Source organism: Aquarana catesbeiana, linkage group LG06 (genome assembly GCF_042186555.1).
Source record: "Aquarana catesbeiana isolate 2022-GZ linkage group LG06, ASM4218655v1, whole genome shotgun sequence".
NCBI classification, from domain to species: Eukaryota; Metazoa; Chordata; class Amphibia; order Anura; family Ranidae; genus Aquarana; species Aquarana catesbeiana.
Window position 1 is genome coordinate 189,810,260 of NC_133329.1, and position 14,203 is coordinate 189,824,462.

The 14,203-nt window shown below is 47.7% G+C and overlaps 1 protein-coding gene across 1 annotated transcript in view; it reads left to right on the top strand.

Moving 5' to 3' along the window:
- Positions 1–12,041: 12,041 nt before the first annotated feature.
- The window catches only part of RSL1D1 (ribosomal L1 domain containing 1), a 201,042-nt gene continuing 198,880 nt past the window's right edge, over positions 12,042–14,203 (top strand). The window contains 1 exon segment of the mRNA XM_073591170.1: positions 12,042–12,186. Within this exon segment, the coding sequence (XP_073447271.1) occupies positions 12,118–12,186 (69 nt within the window). The 5' untranslated portion in view covers positions 12,042–12,117.

A 14,203-nucleotide genomic window follows, 5' to 3' on the forward strand; every position in this document is an offset into this window, starting at 1 on the left:
AAAACAATGTTCTGCTGGTGAATGAACAAACGGTGTATTCATATAGTCTTCTACCTGGGCCTACGCGTTTCGGGACTGTTGAGGTCCCTTCATCAGGGGCAAAATGGTAAGCAGACTTTACACCAAGCATGAACAAGAACGGAGACCAACCGTCGGAGACACTCTCAGGGGCAGCTACGCATCAGACGCCAGAAAACCAAATAAGGAAACAGGCGTGTCTCTGGCCCCACCTTCTCCACACTGGTCCCAATGTATCACCACAAAAGGGGGACAACGCTACCTCAAAGGTCCCAGCGACCAGGGGATCAGGAAAAGAGAGGAGGGAGAAGAGGAGATTATCCCAATATTGGTATGTAGAAAATATATCCAGTAGCAAGTAAGAGAAGTCAGTGTACTAAAAGCGCTAACTCAGCTACAGTTGCAATGGTGAGTAAAGACCTCATCTGGGGAAATCTGAGTATGGTGGTTACTGGCCGCCTTACATCGCCGCCGCCGTGTCAAACAATGACATTGTTTGACACGGCGGCGGCGATGTAAGGCGGCCAGTAACCACCATACTCAGATTTCCCCAGATGAGGTCTTTACTCACCATTGCAACTGTAGCTGAGTTAGCGCTTTTAGTACACTGACTTCTCTTACTTGCTACTGGATATATTTTCTACATACCAATATTGGGATAATCTCCTCTTCTCCCTCCTCTCTTTTCCTGATCCCCTGGTCGCTGGGACCTTTGAGGTAGCGTTGTCCCCCTTTTGTGGTGATACATTGGGACCAGTGTGGAGAAGGTGGGGCCAGAGACACGCCTGTTTCCTTATTTGGTTTTCTGGCGTCTGATGCGTAGCTGCCCCTGAGAGTGTCTCCGACGGTTGGTCTCCGTTCTTGTTCATGCTTGGTGTAAAGTCTGCTTACCATTTTGCCCCTGATGAAGGGACCTCAACAGTCCCGAAACGCGTAGGCCCAGGTAGAAGACTATATGAATACACCGTTTGTTCATTCACCAGCAGAACATTGTTTTTACTGTCAAATTGATTTACATGTTTGTATTTGGATTAATTCTTGTCAATATGTATAATTTTTATATAATTGTAATAATAAAACCCGCTTTTTTATTTATATTCTGATTTCCGTTGCCTTCAAAGTCCCACCACTCTTTGAGGGGTCTCTTTCTTTTCTTGGGACCGTTAAGAGGGCTGGGGTAGAGCATATACAGTGTTTTCGTTGCCATGCACTAGGGCATATTGCTGTAAACTGTCCTATAAATGATGAACTTATGTGATTATGCTTATATGAAAAGACGCATGTCTCTGTTTGCACAGGTCGCATGTACTGCATCATGTCAGACTCGCATTGAAAAACAAATGTGTGTTATTTCAGTGGATGGGAAGCCACTCACAGCCCTGCTACACTCTGGTAGTGTGGTGACCCTAGTCAGGGATGATTGTGTAAACCCCACAAAACTACATCCCATTACTATTAGGGTAATTTGCATCCATGGGGACACTCGGGACTACCAGATAGCGGTGGTTGAGGTTGATACCCCCTGGGGCAGTGTAACACATTCAGTGGGGGTGGTACCTTCGCTTCTTCATGAAGCTTTAGTGTGGAGAGATTTTCCCCATTTCTGGAATTTATGGGAGAGCAAAGGGAGGCTGGTAGGTAGAGCTCCCCCTGCTGGGGAAGCACGGGAACTCTCACCAGACCATTTTTGCCAAAAGGAAGGGGATGCTGTTTGTGGGATCAAGGAAGCCGGAGATCCTCTTCCTTTCCCTGTCATGGCTGGGGAGCCGAAGGACCTGGAAGCTAGCTCCCAGTCCAGGGGTAACGAACAGGAGAACACCTCTGACCCTGACAATGAGAGAAGCCAGAATGTGGTACCCGACTTAGAGGTTAGGAGAGAGGATTTCTGTACCGAGCAACTCCGAGATGCCACCCTCATGAGAGCCAGAGAAAATGTTAAGATGGTGGATGCGGAAATGATGGACCCTAATTGGGGGGTGTCTTTCCCCTACATGGCCTTTAAAAACCATTTACTGTATCAGGTGGTAAAACGGGGAGAGGACGTGGTAGAACAGTTACTGGTTCCCAAACCCTTTCGTAGGGTGGTGCTAGACCTGGCCCATAGTCATGTAATGGGGGAACATCTTGGTATCCAAAAGACCAAGGAGAGAATTGCCCAGAGTTTTTTCTGGCCCGGGTTGTATGTAGATGTCAGGGAGTACTGTGAATTGTGCCCTGAGTGCCAAATGTCAGCACCGTCGCCACATTTTCGCAGTCCCCTTGTTCCTCTATCAATAATCGAGGTCCCGTTTGAGAGAACTGACATGGACCTCATGGGGCCGGTAGTGAAGTCTGCCCAGGGTCACCAGCATATTTTTGTAATCCTGGACTATGCGACGCACTATCCTGAGGCCATTCCCTTGTGTAACACCTTGGCTAAGGAGCTAGTCCAGGTGTTTAGTGGAGTGGGGATCCCAAAATAGGTCTTAACCAATCAGGGCACCCCATTTATGTCCAGGGTTACCAAGGAACTGTGTAAGCTATACAAAATCTCCCATCTCCGTACCTCTGTCTACCACCCCCAAACAGATGGTCTTGTCGAAAGATTTATTAAAACTTTGAAAAGTATGCTAAAAAAGGTGGTCGACAAACATGGGAAACTGAGATTTTTTGCTACCTTATCTCATGTTTGCCATACATGAGGTTCTGCAGGCATCCACAGGCTATTCCCCCTTTGAGCTCTTGTATGATAGACATCCCAGGGGGCTACTAGATGTCGCCAAATAAACGTGGGGAGGAGATGCCACCCCATATAGAAGCATCATACAGCATGTCTCCTTGATGCAGGATCGAATCGCAGCTGTCCTGCCCCTGGTAAGAGAACATATGGAACAAGCTCAGAGGAGGGTCTATGATCGGGTGCCAAGGTCCGTACTTTCAGCCCCGGGGACAGAGTGTTGGTACTGGTGACCACAGTGGAAAGCAAGTTCCTAGCCAAGTGGCAGGGTCCCTTTGAGGTTGTCGAAAGGGTGGGGGAGGTAAACTACAAAGTCTACCAGCCAGGGAAAAGTAAACCACACCAAATTTATCATGTGAATCTCTTAAAGCCCTGGAAGGACAGAGAGACTTTACTGACCTCATCCCCGCCTCCCTCAGACCGGTTACCAGTGACATCTGATGTCCCCATAACGGATTCCCTATCCGTGGTACAACAAAGTGATGTTAGGGCATTTGTGTGTAAAAATAGAGACTTTCTCCCCCTTACCCGGACTGACCAACGTGATCCAGCATGACATAGTGACGGAACCCGGGGTTCGCGTAAATGTAAAGCCATATAGAATCCCAGAGGCCAGGCGAGAGGCAGTCGCGAATTAAATCAAAAATATGTTAGAGTTGGACGTGATAGAAGAGTCCCACAGTGAGTGGTCGAGCCCCATAGTGCTGGTCCCAAAACCTGATGGCACTATCAGGTTTTGTAACGACTTTAGGAAACTCAACAGTGTGTCTAAGTTCGATGCATACCCGATGCCTCGGGTCAAAGAACTCGTGGACAGGTTGGGACAGGCTCGCTACATAACAACCGTAGACCTAACGAAAGGCTATTGGCAAATACCGCTAACTGAATCAGCCAAGGAGAAGACTGCCTTTTCTACTCCTGAGGGCTCGTTTCAGTACAAGCGGATGCCTTTTGGTCTGCATGGAGCCCCTGCATCATTCCAGCGAATGATGGACAAAACTTTGAGACCACATCGCCCGTATGCAGCTGCTTATTTGGACGATGTGGTCATCCACAGCCCAGATTGGGAATCGCACCTGCCCAAGCAGTACAAGCAGTGGTAGATTCCCTTAGGAAAGCAGGTCTCACGGCCAACCCAAAAAAGTGTTCCATAGGCCTGGAGGAGGCCAAATAGCTTGGGTACGTTATTGGCCAGGGACTGGTCGAGCCTCAGACCAATAAGGTTGAGACAATTCAAAAACCAGTAAACAAAAAACAAGTTTGGGCCTTCCTGGGCATTACGGGGTATTACAGACGGTTTATACCCAACTTTGCCACCATTGCCGCCCCTCTGACTGACCTGACAAAGGGTAGAGGGTCGGTCATGGTTAAATGGAATCCTGAAGCCGAGGAGGCATTCCAGAAATTAAAGCAGGCCCTTTGTGTATTACCGGTTCTAGTGACCCTGGACTTCACAAAGAAGTTTATGGTACAGACGGACGCCTCTGAGGTGGGACTAAGGGCTGTACTATCCCAGAACAGAGATGGTGAGGAACACCTGGTTGTATACCGGCTGTATACCTGAGCCAGAAACTGAACAAGCACGAAAAAAACTATGCCGTTGTCGAAAAGGAGTGTCTCACTATTAAATGGGCCTTAGACTCCATGAAATATTACTTGTTGGGGAGGTCATTTAGGCTGGTCACCGACCATGCTCCCCTGAAGTGGATGTGTGACAACAGAGAGAAAAATGGCTGCATGACAAGGTGGTTCCTGGCTTTACAGCCCTTTAAATTTACAGTAGAGCAAAGGCCGGGCAAGCTCCAAAACAATGCAGATGCCCTCTTCCGCATGTACTGTATGTTTGGGACAATTGCTCAGCCGCAGGGGCTTAAGCAGGGGGGGAGGATATGTGACGGTATGCAAGGCGAGGTCATCGATAATCGATATATTTCACCTCGCATTTGTTCTATTGTCAGAGAGTGAACCAGAATCCGGCCCGGATTTTTCCAGCCTCTGTGGCAGGCTTGGTTCCGGTCCGGGTCTTGTAGTCCACTTGAGTCCATGTTCAGGTGGACTTTAAATGACCAGGAAGAGAGCACAGCAGTGCTCTAGCCTGAGACTCAGAAGGGAGCGGGAGAGCGGGAGAGCGGGAGAGAGAGAGAGAGAGAGAGAGAGAGAGAGAGAGAAAGAGGGAGGGAGGGAGAGGGAGAGAGAGAGAGAGAGAGAGAGAGAGAGAGACTCTGTTTGTTTGGACTGGAAACAAAGGTTTGGGTTACCTCATGTTTTGCGGGTGTTGGGGACCAGCCCCACACAGTATAGAGAGCAGTGTGCTGTTTAGCGCCGGACGGCAAGGATTTGTTTTATGCCGCGTACACACGGTCAGACTTTTCGTCTACAAAAGTCCAACGGATGCCGACGGACTAAAGCTGGCTGACAATCCGATTGTGTGTGGGCTTCCCTGGACTTTCAGCGGACTTTTCCAGCCTCAAATCTGACGGACTTTAGATTTGAAACATGCTTCAAATCTTTACGTCGTAACTACGCCGGACCCAGAAATCCGCTCGTCTGTGTGCTAGTCCGACGGACAAAAACCCACGCTAGGACAGCTATTGGCTACTGGCTGTCAACTTCCTTATTTTCGTCCGGTGTACGTCATCACGTACGAATCCATCGGACTTTTGTGTGATCGTATGTAGGCAAGTCGGTTCGTAAGAAAGTCTGCTGCAAGTCCGCCAAAAGTCCATCGAAAGTCTGTCGGACAGGCTGTCGGACTTTTGTAGACGAAAAGTCCGACCGTGTGTACGCGGCATTACTGTTTTGTTTATTTTTATGACTTTGCAAACCACCTGTAAATAAATCTGGCAACCCATCAGAAACTGCCTGTACACTGACCTTCATTCTGAGAAAAGGTGATCCCCACAAGCTAATCTCCCCATACCACATACAAGTTAATGACATGTTGGAATAGAACCTCATCAGTCCTTGCCAAGTTGTTTCCTCAACAGAGCGATCAAAACTTGCGATGTGGCTTGTCCGAAGGCACTCTCTTACACATTTTCTGGGAGTGTCCTAAGCTCTGCACTCTCTGGCAACCTGTGCTACGACTTATCCACAAATTTACTGACAGTTCCCTACATGATAACCCAGCCGCAATACTGCTTAATCTCACACCACTATCCAAGAAGAGGTACCACAAATCTCTGCTTAAGCACCTGCTCAACGCAGCTCGAGCTTGCATCCCTGGACAGTTACACAATGGCTTGCAAGGGTGAATGATATTGAGCAACTGGAAGACCCTACCTCGACCCTCCGTGACAAAACCGAAGAGCATAAGACCAGATGGTTCTATTGGAGTCTCTTTCGCTTCTCTGAGGAATACTTGCAATACGTCTGATCCAAACAATGTTTGGGCCTGCGCTCTTCACTAATGCCGCGTACACACGAGCGGACTTTACGGCAGACTTTGTACGGCGTACTTTTCGATGGACTTTACGACGGACTTTCCGAATGAACGGACTTGCCTACACACAATCAACCAAAGTCCGACGGATTCGTACGTGATGACATACGACCGTACTTAAACGAGGAAGTTCATAGCCAGTAGCCAATAGCTGCCCTAGCGTTGGTTTTTGTCTGTCGGACTAGCATACAGACGAGTGAACTTTTCGACCGGACTCGAGTCCGTTGGACAGATTTGAAACATGTTTCATTTCTAGGTCCGTCAAACTTTTGAGAAAACAAAGTCCGCTGGAGCCTACACACGATCGAATTGTCCGACGGACTCCGGTTCACCGGACCAAGTATGCCATAAAGTCCGGTCGTGTGTACGCGGCATAAGTCGTGGCCCTGACCTACTTTTTTCTGGCTCCCCCAGCGGTGACCCCCCCTTTTTTTTCCCCCTCACGTCACCCCTCTTCTTTCGTTTTCCTATTTTCTTCTCTCTATACTATACTAACAGAAAAACTTTTGGATATGCTCAGATTAAAACACTTATAGCCTTATCTGACTTTTGTACATCTAGCCTAAACATTAGGGTTTCCGAGATATAGGTTCCTATTTTGCAGCATATCCTAAACTCCCGGAGATCTTACTGTTTACTTTTAACTGTAAGTCTACCTCGCAAATGTTTCAAAACAACTGTCAGACTCATTTATACAGTTAGGCCCCTTTCACACGTGCGGACCGTATGTCCGTATTACATTCATCCATTTTCGGATGAAATACAGACATACATGCATCCCTATGGGATAGCAGGTGTCAGCGGATGAACATCCGCTAACACCACATATCATCTGGCCCCGATATTGTCCGATTCTTCAGAGGTAAGAAAATCCTATTTTTCTATCCGTCTGCAGAGCGGATCGGATGAACACGGACAGACAGTCCATGTTCATCCGATCCCCCATAGGGGAGAGCGGAGATCAGTGTGCAGGGACCGCCCTGTCATCCGCCGGCTCAGCGGGGATCAACGGAGCGATCCCCGCTGAGCAAGTGGATGTTCACGGGTCGGATCAAAACGGATCCGCACGTGTGAAAGGGGCCTTACCTGATTTTGATAGGTACTCGCAGCCATTTCCGTTTTGGTCGCCAAAGTCTTCTGGGACACAGGACAGGTCCTAGAAGACTTCGGGACCAATCACAGAGTGCAGTGCCGCTCTTGCATGCGCAATGGGCACCTGGCTGTAAAGCTGCAAGCTGTCACAGCCGCGTGCCCATAGTAGAGATTCATGCGCCTCTACAATGGGAGGCGCATGAAGGGAGGAGAGAAGAAGAAAACTGCTGGGGTGAGTGCACAGCTGGACCGTGGGACAGGTAAGTGTGTGTTTATTAGAAGTCAGCAGCTACAGTTTTTGTAGCTGCTGACTTTTAGACCCCTTTCACACTGAAGTGGTTTTCAGGCACTTTGGTGCTATAAATAGTCTCTGCAAAGTGAATAAAGTGAGTGGTGATTGCGCTGTGATAAAAAGGGGAGAAGAGGAAGGGGCTAACTCAAATGTATAGAGAGGTGAATGAAAAATAAAAAATATATACAAAAGGTATAATGAGCATGAGGGCTAGTATCTTACTAGCACATAAAAAATATTGTAAATACTGAAACAAAAGAAAAGAAAATTCTCAGTGCAAAAGGGCTAGTATCATACTAGCACATATGTGTTAACTCAGCAAATACTTATTAAAAGAAAAATCTCAGTGCAAAAGGGCTAGTATCATACTAGCACATATGTGATAACTCAGCAAATACTTATTGGTGACTCCAAGTAAATAAATAAATGGTGAACAGTCCCGCCACCTTGTAGTACAAAGTGCTCAAACAATGAGTCATCAGTTCCAAAAAGGCAAAATGAAAAAAATTATACAAAATATAAAAGTATAATGAAATGTAATAAAGTGCAGTCTCATGGGCACTAAATCCGAATAAACTGAAGAAACAAAATTGCCTAAAACGTATAAAAAGCTATAAAATGAGTGACAAATACACTGTGGGTACAAAAAGAGTTGAACCAAATAAAAATATATAAATCAAAAAAAGTCCATATACATGAGGGCTAGTATCATGCTAGCACATAAAAAATATTGTAAATACTGAAACACTAAAAAACAAAACAAAAACAAAAAAACAAAAAAAAAAAAAACCTCAGTGCAAAAGGGCTAGTATCATACTAGCACATATGTGGTAACTCAGCAAATTCTTATTAGTGACTCCAAGTAAATAAATAAATGGTGAACAGTCCCACCACCTTGTAGTACAAAGTGCTCAAACAATGAGTAATCAGTTCCAAAATGGCAAGTCCACAAGCCACAGGGAAGGGAAAAAAAGTCTTCAGTGGGGACACCTCTGTGCTCGCAAGCAGCTCACCTTACTGCTGCAAGACAACAGCTTGTAATCCAATAACAAATCACCAGCAGGAAAGGGTCCCATCCAGTAGTTCAGGCGATTCAGGTGGTGGGTGTGCAGGATAGTATATAAAAAACATAAGCAGACAGTATATAGTATAACTCCGTGACGGCCAGAGTGGAAAAAGGGACAGGACACAGAAGGGGGATGCACTCACTTTTGTAAAATGAGTGTAGGCGTCAATCCAACGAACGCCGAGTTCGTATACCTCAAAAGGGTGTCTTCAAACCGTCCCCGTTTCCTCAATGCTCGGCACAATGGGATGAATATATGTGGAGTGTTGGAAGAGAGTGCACATAGCGTGATCCCGTATATAAATCAGTTTATTAGGTTAAAAACAACATGGTACACTATACATTTGAGTTAGCCCCTTCCCCTTCCTCTTCCCCCCTTCCCCTTTTTATCACAGCGCAATCACCACTCACTTTATTCATACCACTTTTGTCTGTTTGGATCAGCCATTTAGGTGTTGCAGCAGTGCCCCTTATGCCGCGTACACACGATCGGACTTTCTGGCATACTTGGTCCGGCAGACTTTCCGACGGACTTTGTCCGCCAGGTGTGCCGGACTTTAAAACGGACGGACTTGCCTACACACAACCGGACTTTCCGGCGGGCTAGGTCCGCCCGTCTTTCCGACGGACTTTCGCCGGAGTTACGGCGGACTTTCAGAATGAACGGACTTGCGAGCCCCGTCGCGGGTCATACCAGGCCCTTAGGTCTGGTATGGGTTATAAAGGGAACCCCCTACGCTGAAAAAACGGCGTGGGGTCCCCCCTAAAATCCATACCAGACCCCGATCCAAGCATGCAGCCCGACCCCCTGAACCGTACCAGGCCGCATGCCCTCAACATGGGGGGTGGGTGCCTTGGGGTAGGGGGCGCCCTGCGGGGCCCCCCACCCCAAAGCACCTTGTCCCCATGTTGATGAGGACAAGGGCCTCTTCCCGACAACCCTGGCCGTTGGTTCTCGTGGTCTGCGGGCGGGGGGCTTATCGGAATCCGGGAGCCCCCCTATAATAAGAGGGCCCCCCAGATCCCGGCCCCCCCACCCTTTGTGAATGAGTATCGGGTACATGGTACCCATTCACCTAGGGAAAAAGTGTCAATAATAAAACACACTACACGGGTTTTTAAAATAATTTATTAAACAGCCCGGGGGGGTCTTCCTCCGGCTTCAGGGGTCTTCCTCCGGCTTCGGGGATCCCTCCGTTTCCTCTTCTCCCGGCGTCTGGTTGGTTCTTCTCCGCTCCCTCTGGCCTCTTCTCCCCGTGTTCCAGTTCTTCTGCCAGCTCCTCCGCTGTCTTCATGCCGCTCTTTTGCCAGCGAAGGTCCGGACTTCTGGGCTTCTTCCCTCTTCTCTTCTCCAGATGTTGACACAACGCTCTCTCCGGCTGGACTGCTCTCTGAGAGCTCCGTTGTGACTTATATAGGCGGAGACCCCGCCCCCTTATGATGTCACAGTCCCTGGGCATGCTGAGACTGTGATGTTTTAGGGGGCGCGGTCACCGGGTGATGTTGACCACGCCCCCTAAAACGTCACAGTCCCAGCATGCCCAGGGACTGTGACGTCATAAGTGGGCGGGGTCTCCACCTATATAAGTCACAACGGAGCGCTCAGAGAGCAGTCCAGCCGGAGAGAGCGTTGTGTCAACATCTGGAGAAGAGAAGAAGGAAGAAGACAAGTAAGCCCAGAAGTCCGGACCTCCGCTGGCAAAAGAGCGGCATGAAGACAGCGGAGGAGCAGGCAGAAGAACTGGAACACCGGGAGAAGAGGAACCGGAGGGACCTCCGAAGCCGGAGGAAGACCCCCGAAGCCGGAGGAAGACCCCCCGGAGCTGTTTAATAAATTATTTTAAAAACCCGTGTAGTGTGTTTTATTATTGACACTTTTTCCCTAGGTGAATGGGTACCATGTACCCCATACTCATTCACAAAGGGTGGGGGGACGGGATCTGGGGGCCCTCTTATTATAGGAGGGCTCCCGGATTCCGATAAGCCCCCCGCCCGCAGACCCCGACAACCAACGGCCAGGGTTGTCGGGAAGAGGCCCTTGTCCTAATCAACATGCCCCCTCCCCCAAAGCACCCACCCCCCATGTTGAGGGCATGAGGCCTGGTACGGTTCAGGAGGGAGGGGCGCTCGCTCGTCCCCACCCCCTTTCCTGACTGGCTGGGCTGCGTGCTCGGATCGGGGTCTGGTATGGATTTTAGGGGGGACCCCACGCCGTTTTTTCGGCGTAGGGGGTTCCCTTTAAAATCCATACCAGACCTAAGGGCCTGGTATGCCCCGTGCTCGCCACAATAGGAAAATTTGTTTTTCCTATTGCAGCGAGCGCGAGATGCAATACCATCCTTGCGTCGTATCTGCGTATTGCGTTGGACCAGCATACAGACGAGCGGGCTTTCCGTCGGACCAGCACACAGACGAGTGGACTTTCCGTCAGAATCTGAGTCCGACGGAAAGATTTAAAACATGTTTCAAATCTAGGTCTTTTTCCCAAAAGTCCGCCGGAGCCTACACATGGTCGGATTGTCCGGCGGACCAAGTATGCCGGAAAGTCCGCTCGTGTATACGCGGCATTAGCATAGGTATTTCTGACAGTGCAGGTGTTTCTTCATTATTTAGTCTCTGCAAAGTGCCTGAAAAACCACCTCCCATTCATTGCAGTGTGTCTTTTCACACTGGGGCGGTGCACTTGTGGGACGTTACGAAAAGTCCTGCAAGCAGCATCTTTGGGGCGGGTTTGGAAGCGCTGTGTTTAGCTTCCAAAGTGCCTTAAAACTGAACTTTTTACCCTTTTTTTTGGGTAAAAACTGCTCCACTAGCGCTAACGGCCGCGCGTCTCAGTGTGAAAGTAGCCTAAATTAACACATAAGACCCCTTTCACACTGATGTTTTTCAGGTGCTAAAGGGCTAAAAATAGCGCCTGAAAACGCCTACCCTGCCACCCCAATGTAAAAGTCTGAGTGCTTTCACACTGGGGTGCTGCGCTGGCAGGACGTTAAAAAAGTCCTGCAAGCAGCATCTTTGGCGAATATCGCCACTAAAGCAGCGGTAAAGCACCTCTAAAACTAGCACCTCTTTACCGCTAACGCTACTCGCAGCTCAGTGTGAAAGGGCTCTCAATGACTTGAACTCTGCTTTTAAATTCATTAAACAAGAAAAAAAGGTGGAGTGGAGGACACATGTTTCCTGTCGACAAGTGGAGCTCCAGCTACAGCCATACATTGTTTGTTACAATAAAGTTCAATAAAAAAAAAAAAAAAAGTGGAGTGGAGGCCACATGCTTCTTTTCAAAAGTGGAGCTCAACTCCGAGGCCAAACCCCCTTGGAATTTCATTGGAAACAGAATTTCATAATACAAGTGGACTGCAGATAACCGCTAATGTAATAGTATTTGCTACATAATTTTTTCGTAGATAATTACTTGACGTAATTTCATCTGCGACTCAACTTCCGGTTTAGGAGCGGAACTGACGTTCAGTGGCCGTGGGCGTTATCAAATGCCCTGCGATACACGTGTAGAAAGCAACATGGGGGACAGACGGATGTATGGAATGGACATTGTGCAGGTGAGAGCGGTGTATGAGTTAAGTCGGGTTAAAAGTAAAAACTTGGGTGTTGCTGTCATTAAAGCAGTGCTTTTGTCTTGTGGTGTACACTGATTTTTGTGTGACTTAATTCTAGTCACCGGAAGGCCATCCTACTTGTATGTAGTGCCTATGCAATGTATCGTTCACTAATATAAAGGCTTGTTTGTGTTTTATTGGAAGAGCTTTACTGGAACCGTTTAATGCTTTATAGTAGAGTAGTGCCCATAAGGAGTTTGCCTTTACTTTATTTTCAGCTATTTGTATCAAGTCATTTGCAATAGCTGGGCACATTACCTTAGTTACATTGTTAATTTATATTTGTCTGGATTATTCGTTTGTGCTTAGTGGGTTATAACATCAGACAGGAATCACGTGCTTATTTTAAGCTTACCACACGTTATAACCTGTACAATCTTCTTTTAGATCTATCAAATATGGAGTGTAAGGGTATGCCTGATTGGATGGTACTTGATTGGATTTGGGCAGATCATCAGATTACGTAGTTTTGGCAAATATGAAGTTGATTGGTCAAGTGGTGACCCTTAGTGGTCATATATTAGCTACAACAGGCACAAAGTAACAGATCATACGTCTGGGTTTTTCTAGTCTTGTAGCATATATATATATATATATATATATATATATATATATATATATATTAGTGTGTGCAGTGTCAGCCACTAGTCAAGACTATGCTGGAAAGCTGTGGCTGCCGGTGGAATTTTTTTGGGGGGGCAGTAAACAGTATGCCACTGACATAACACCCCAGGTCTGTATATACTACTCAAACACTCAGCTTTTCATACATAAAATGTTATATTCTAATACTGTTTTTCTTGCAGACAAAATTGAATCCAAACCCTGTACAGAGAACACAATGCTGGTCTGCTCAAGCAATCACAGCACATTGACATTCAGAACACACTAAACTCTCACCAGATCAATGACCATTTAGCTTAATGTCCCAACCATAAAGTCAAGTCTGGGAGAGGTTGTGGCATGTCAGCTTGTGAGTCTGGCCAGGGCTTTGTATGACATTATAGGGAAGGAATAAACAGCGGAATAATGGAGGGGGGGGGCTTCAGTTTTCTCCCTTGGCAAGCAATCAGGATTCGTCTCTTTTCGACTTTGACGTCTCACCTGCTTCTGATTGGCCGGATTGAGGATCAGTGTTAAAACAGCGAATATTCATTTGTTGTAACACCTGGGTGGAAAAAAAAAAACATGCAGCTGTAATTCAGGCGCCTGGTGTCCTAAAAGGGGCCGTTCGCTTAGTGTGAACAGCACTATGTGCTGTCTATTGTTTCTTGTGCTTAGGCATTTGAGGGGCCTTTTTAACGCCTCTCAAACGCCTGTTCTTAATGCCAGTGTGAACTCAGCCTAACAGTTGTGAGCGTAGTAGAGACAGGAAGGACAAGTAGTCCACGAAGTAGCAATATGGAACCGCAAGGGGAAATGGTCCACAGGACAGTAAGCGCAGTCAATACAGAACTTTAAGTCCTAGCTGCCCAGTTTCTAGAAGCAGCACACAGCCCATGCAGGCAGCAGTCCTAAACACCTTCTAGCCTCCCTCCAGTGGAACCTCCCAGATGTCAGTTTCAGAGTCCATCACTGGGGGAAGCTCTGAATAGTCTGACCACTTTGAGTGCAGGTCTACTATATTGTACCTTGGTGATCAGCAGAGACCTCAGTCCAAATTGCAGTGGTGTGTGGCTATCCTGGTACCAAATCCAATGAATTCTGTGCTCCCTGCTGAGAGGAACTCCCTAACTCCAGACACTCTTTGGACAAAGAAACTCATTAACCACTTGCTGCCCGCCATATAGCAGAATGACGGTGGCAAAGTGGTTTCAATAGCCTGACTGGGCGTCATATGATGTCTGCAGGATATTGAGCCGCTGCGCGCCCCCGGGGGAGTGCATCGCGGATATCGTTGTTGTGGGGGGTCAGCCTGACACCCCACAACACCGATCTAGGTAAAGAGTCTCAGACGGAG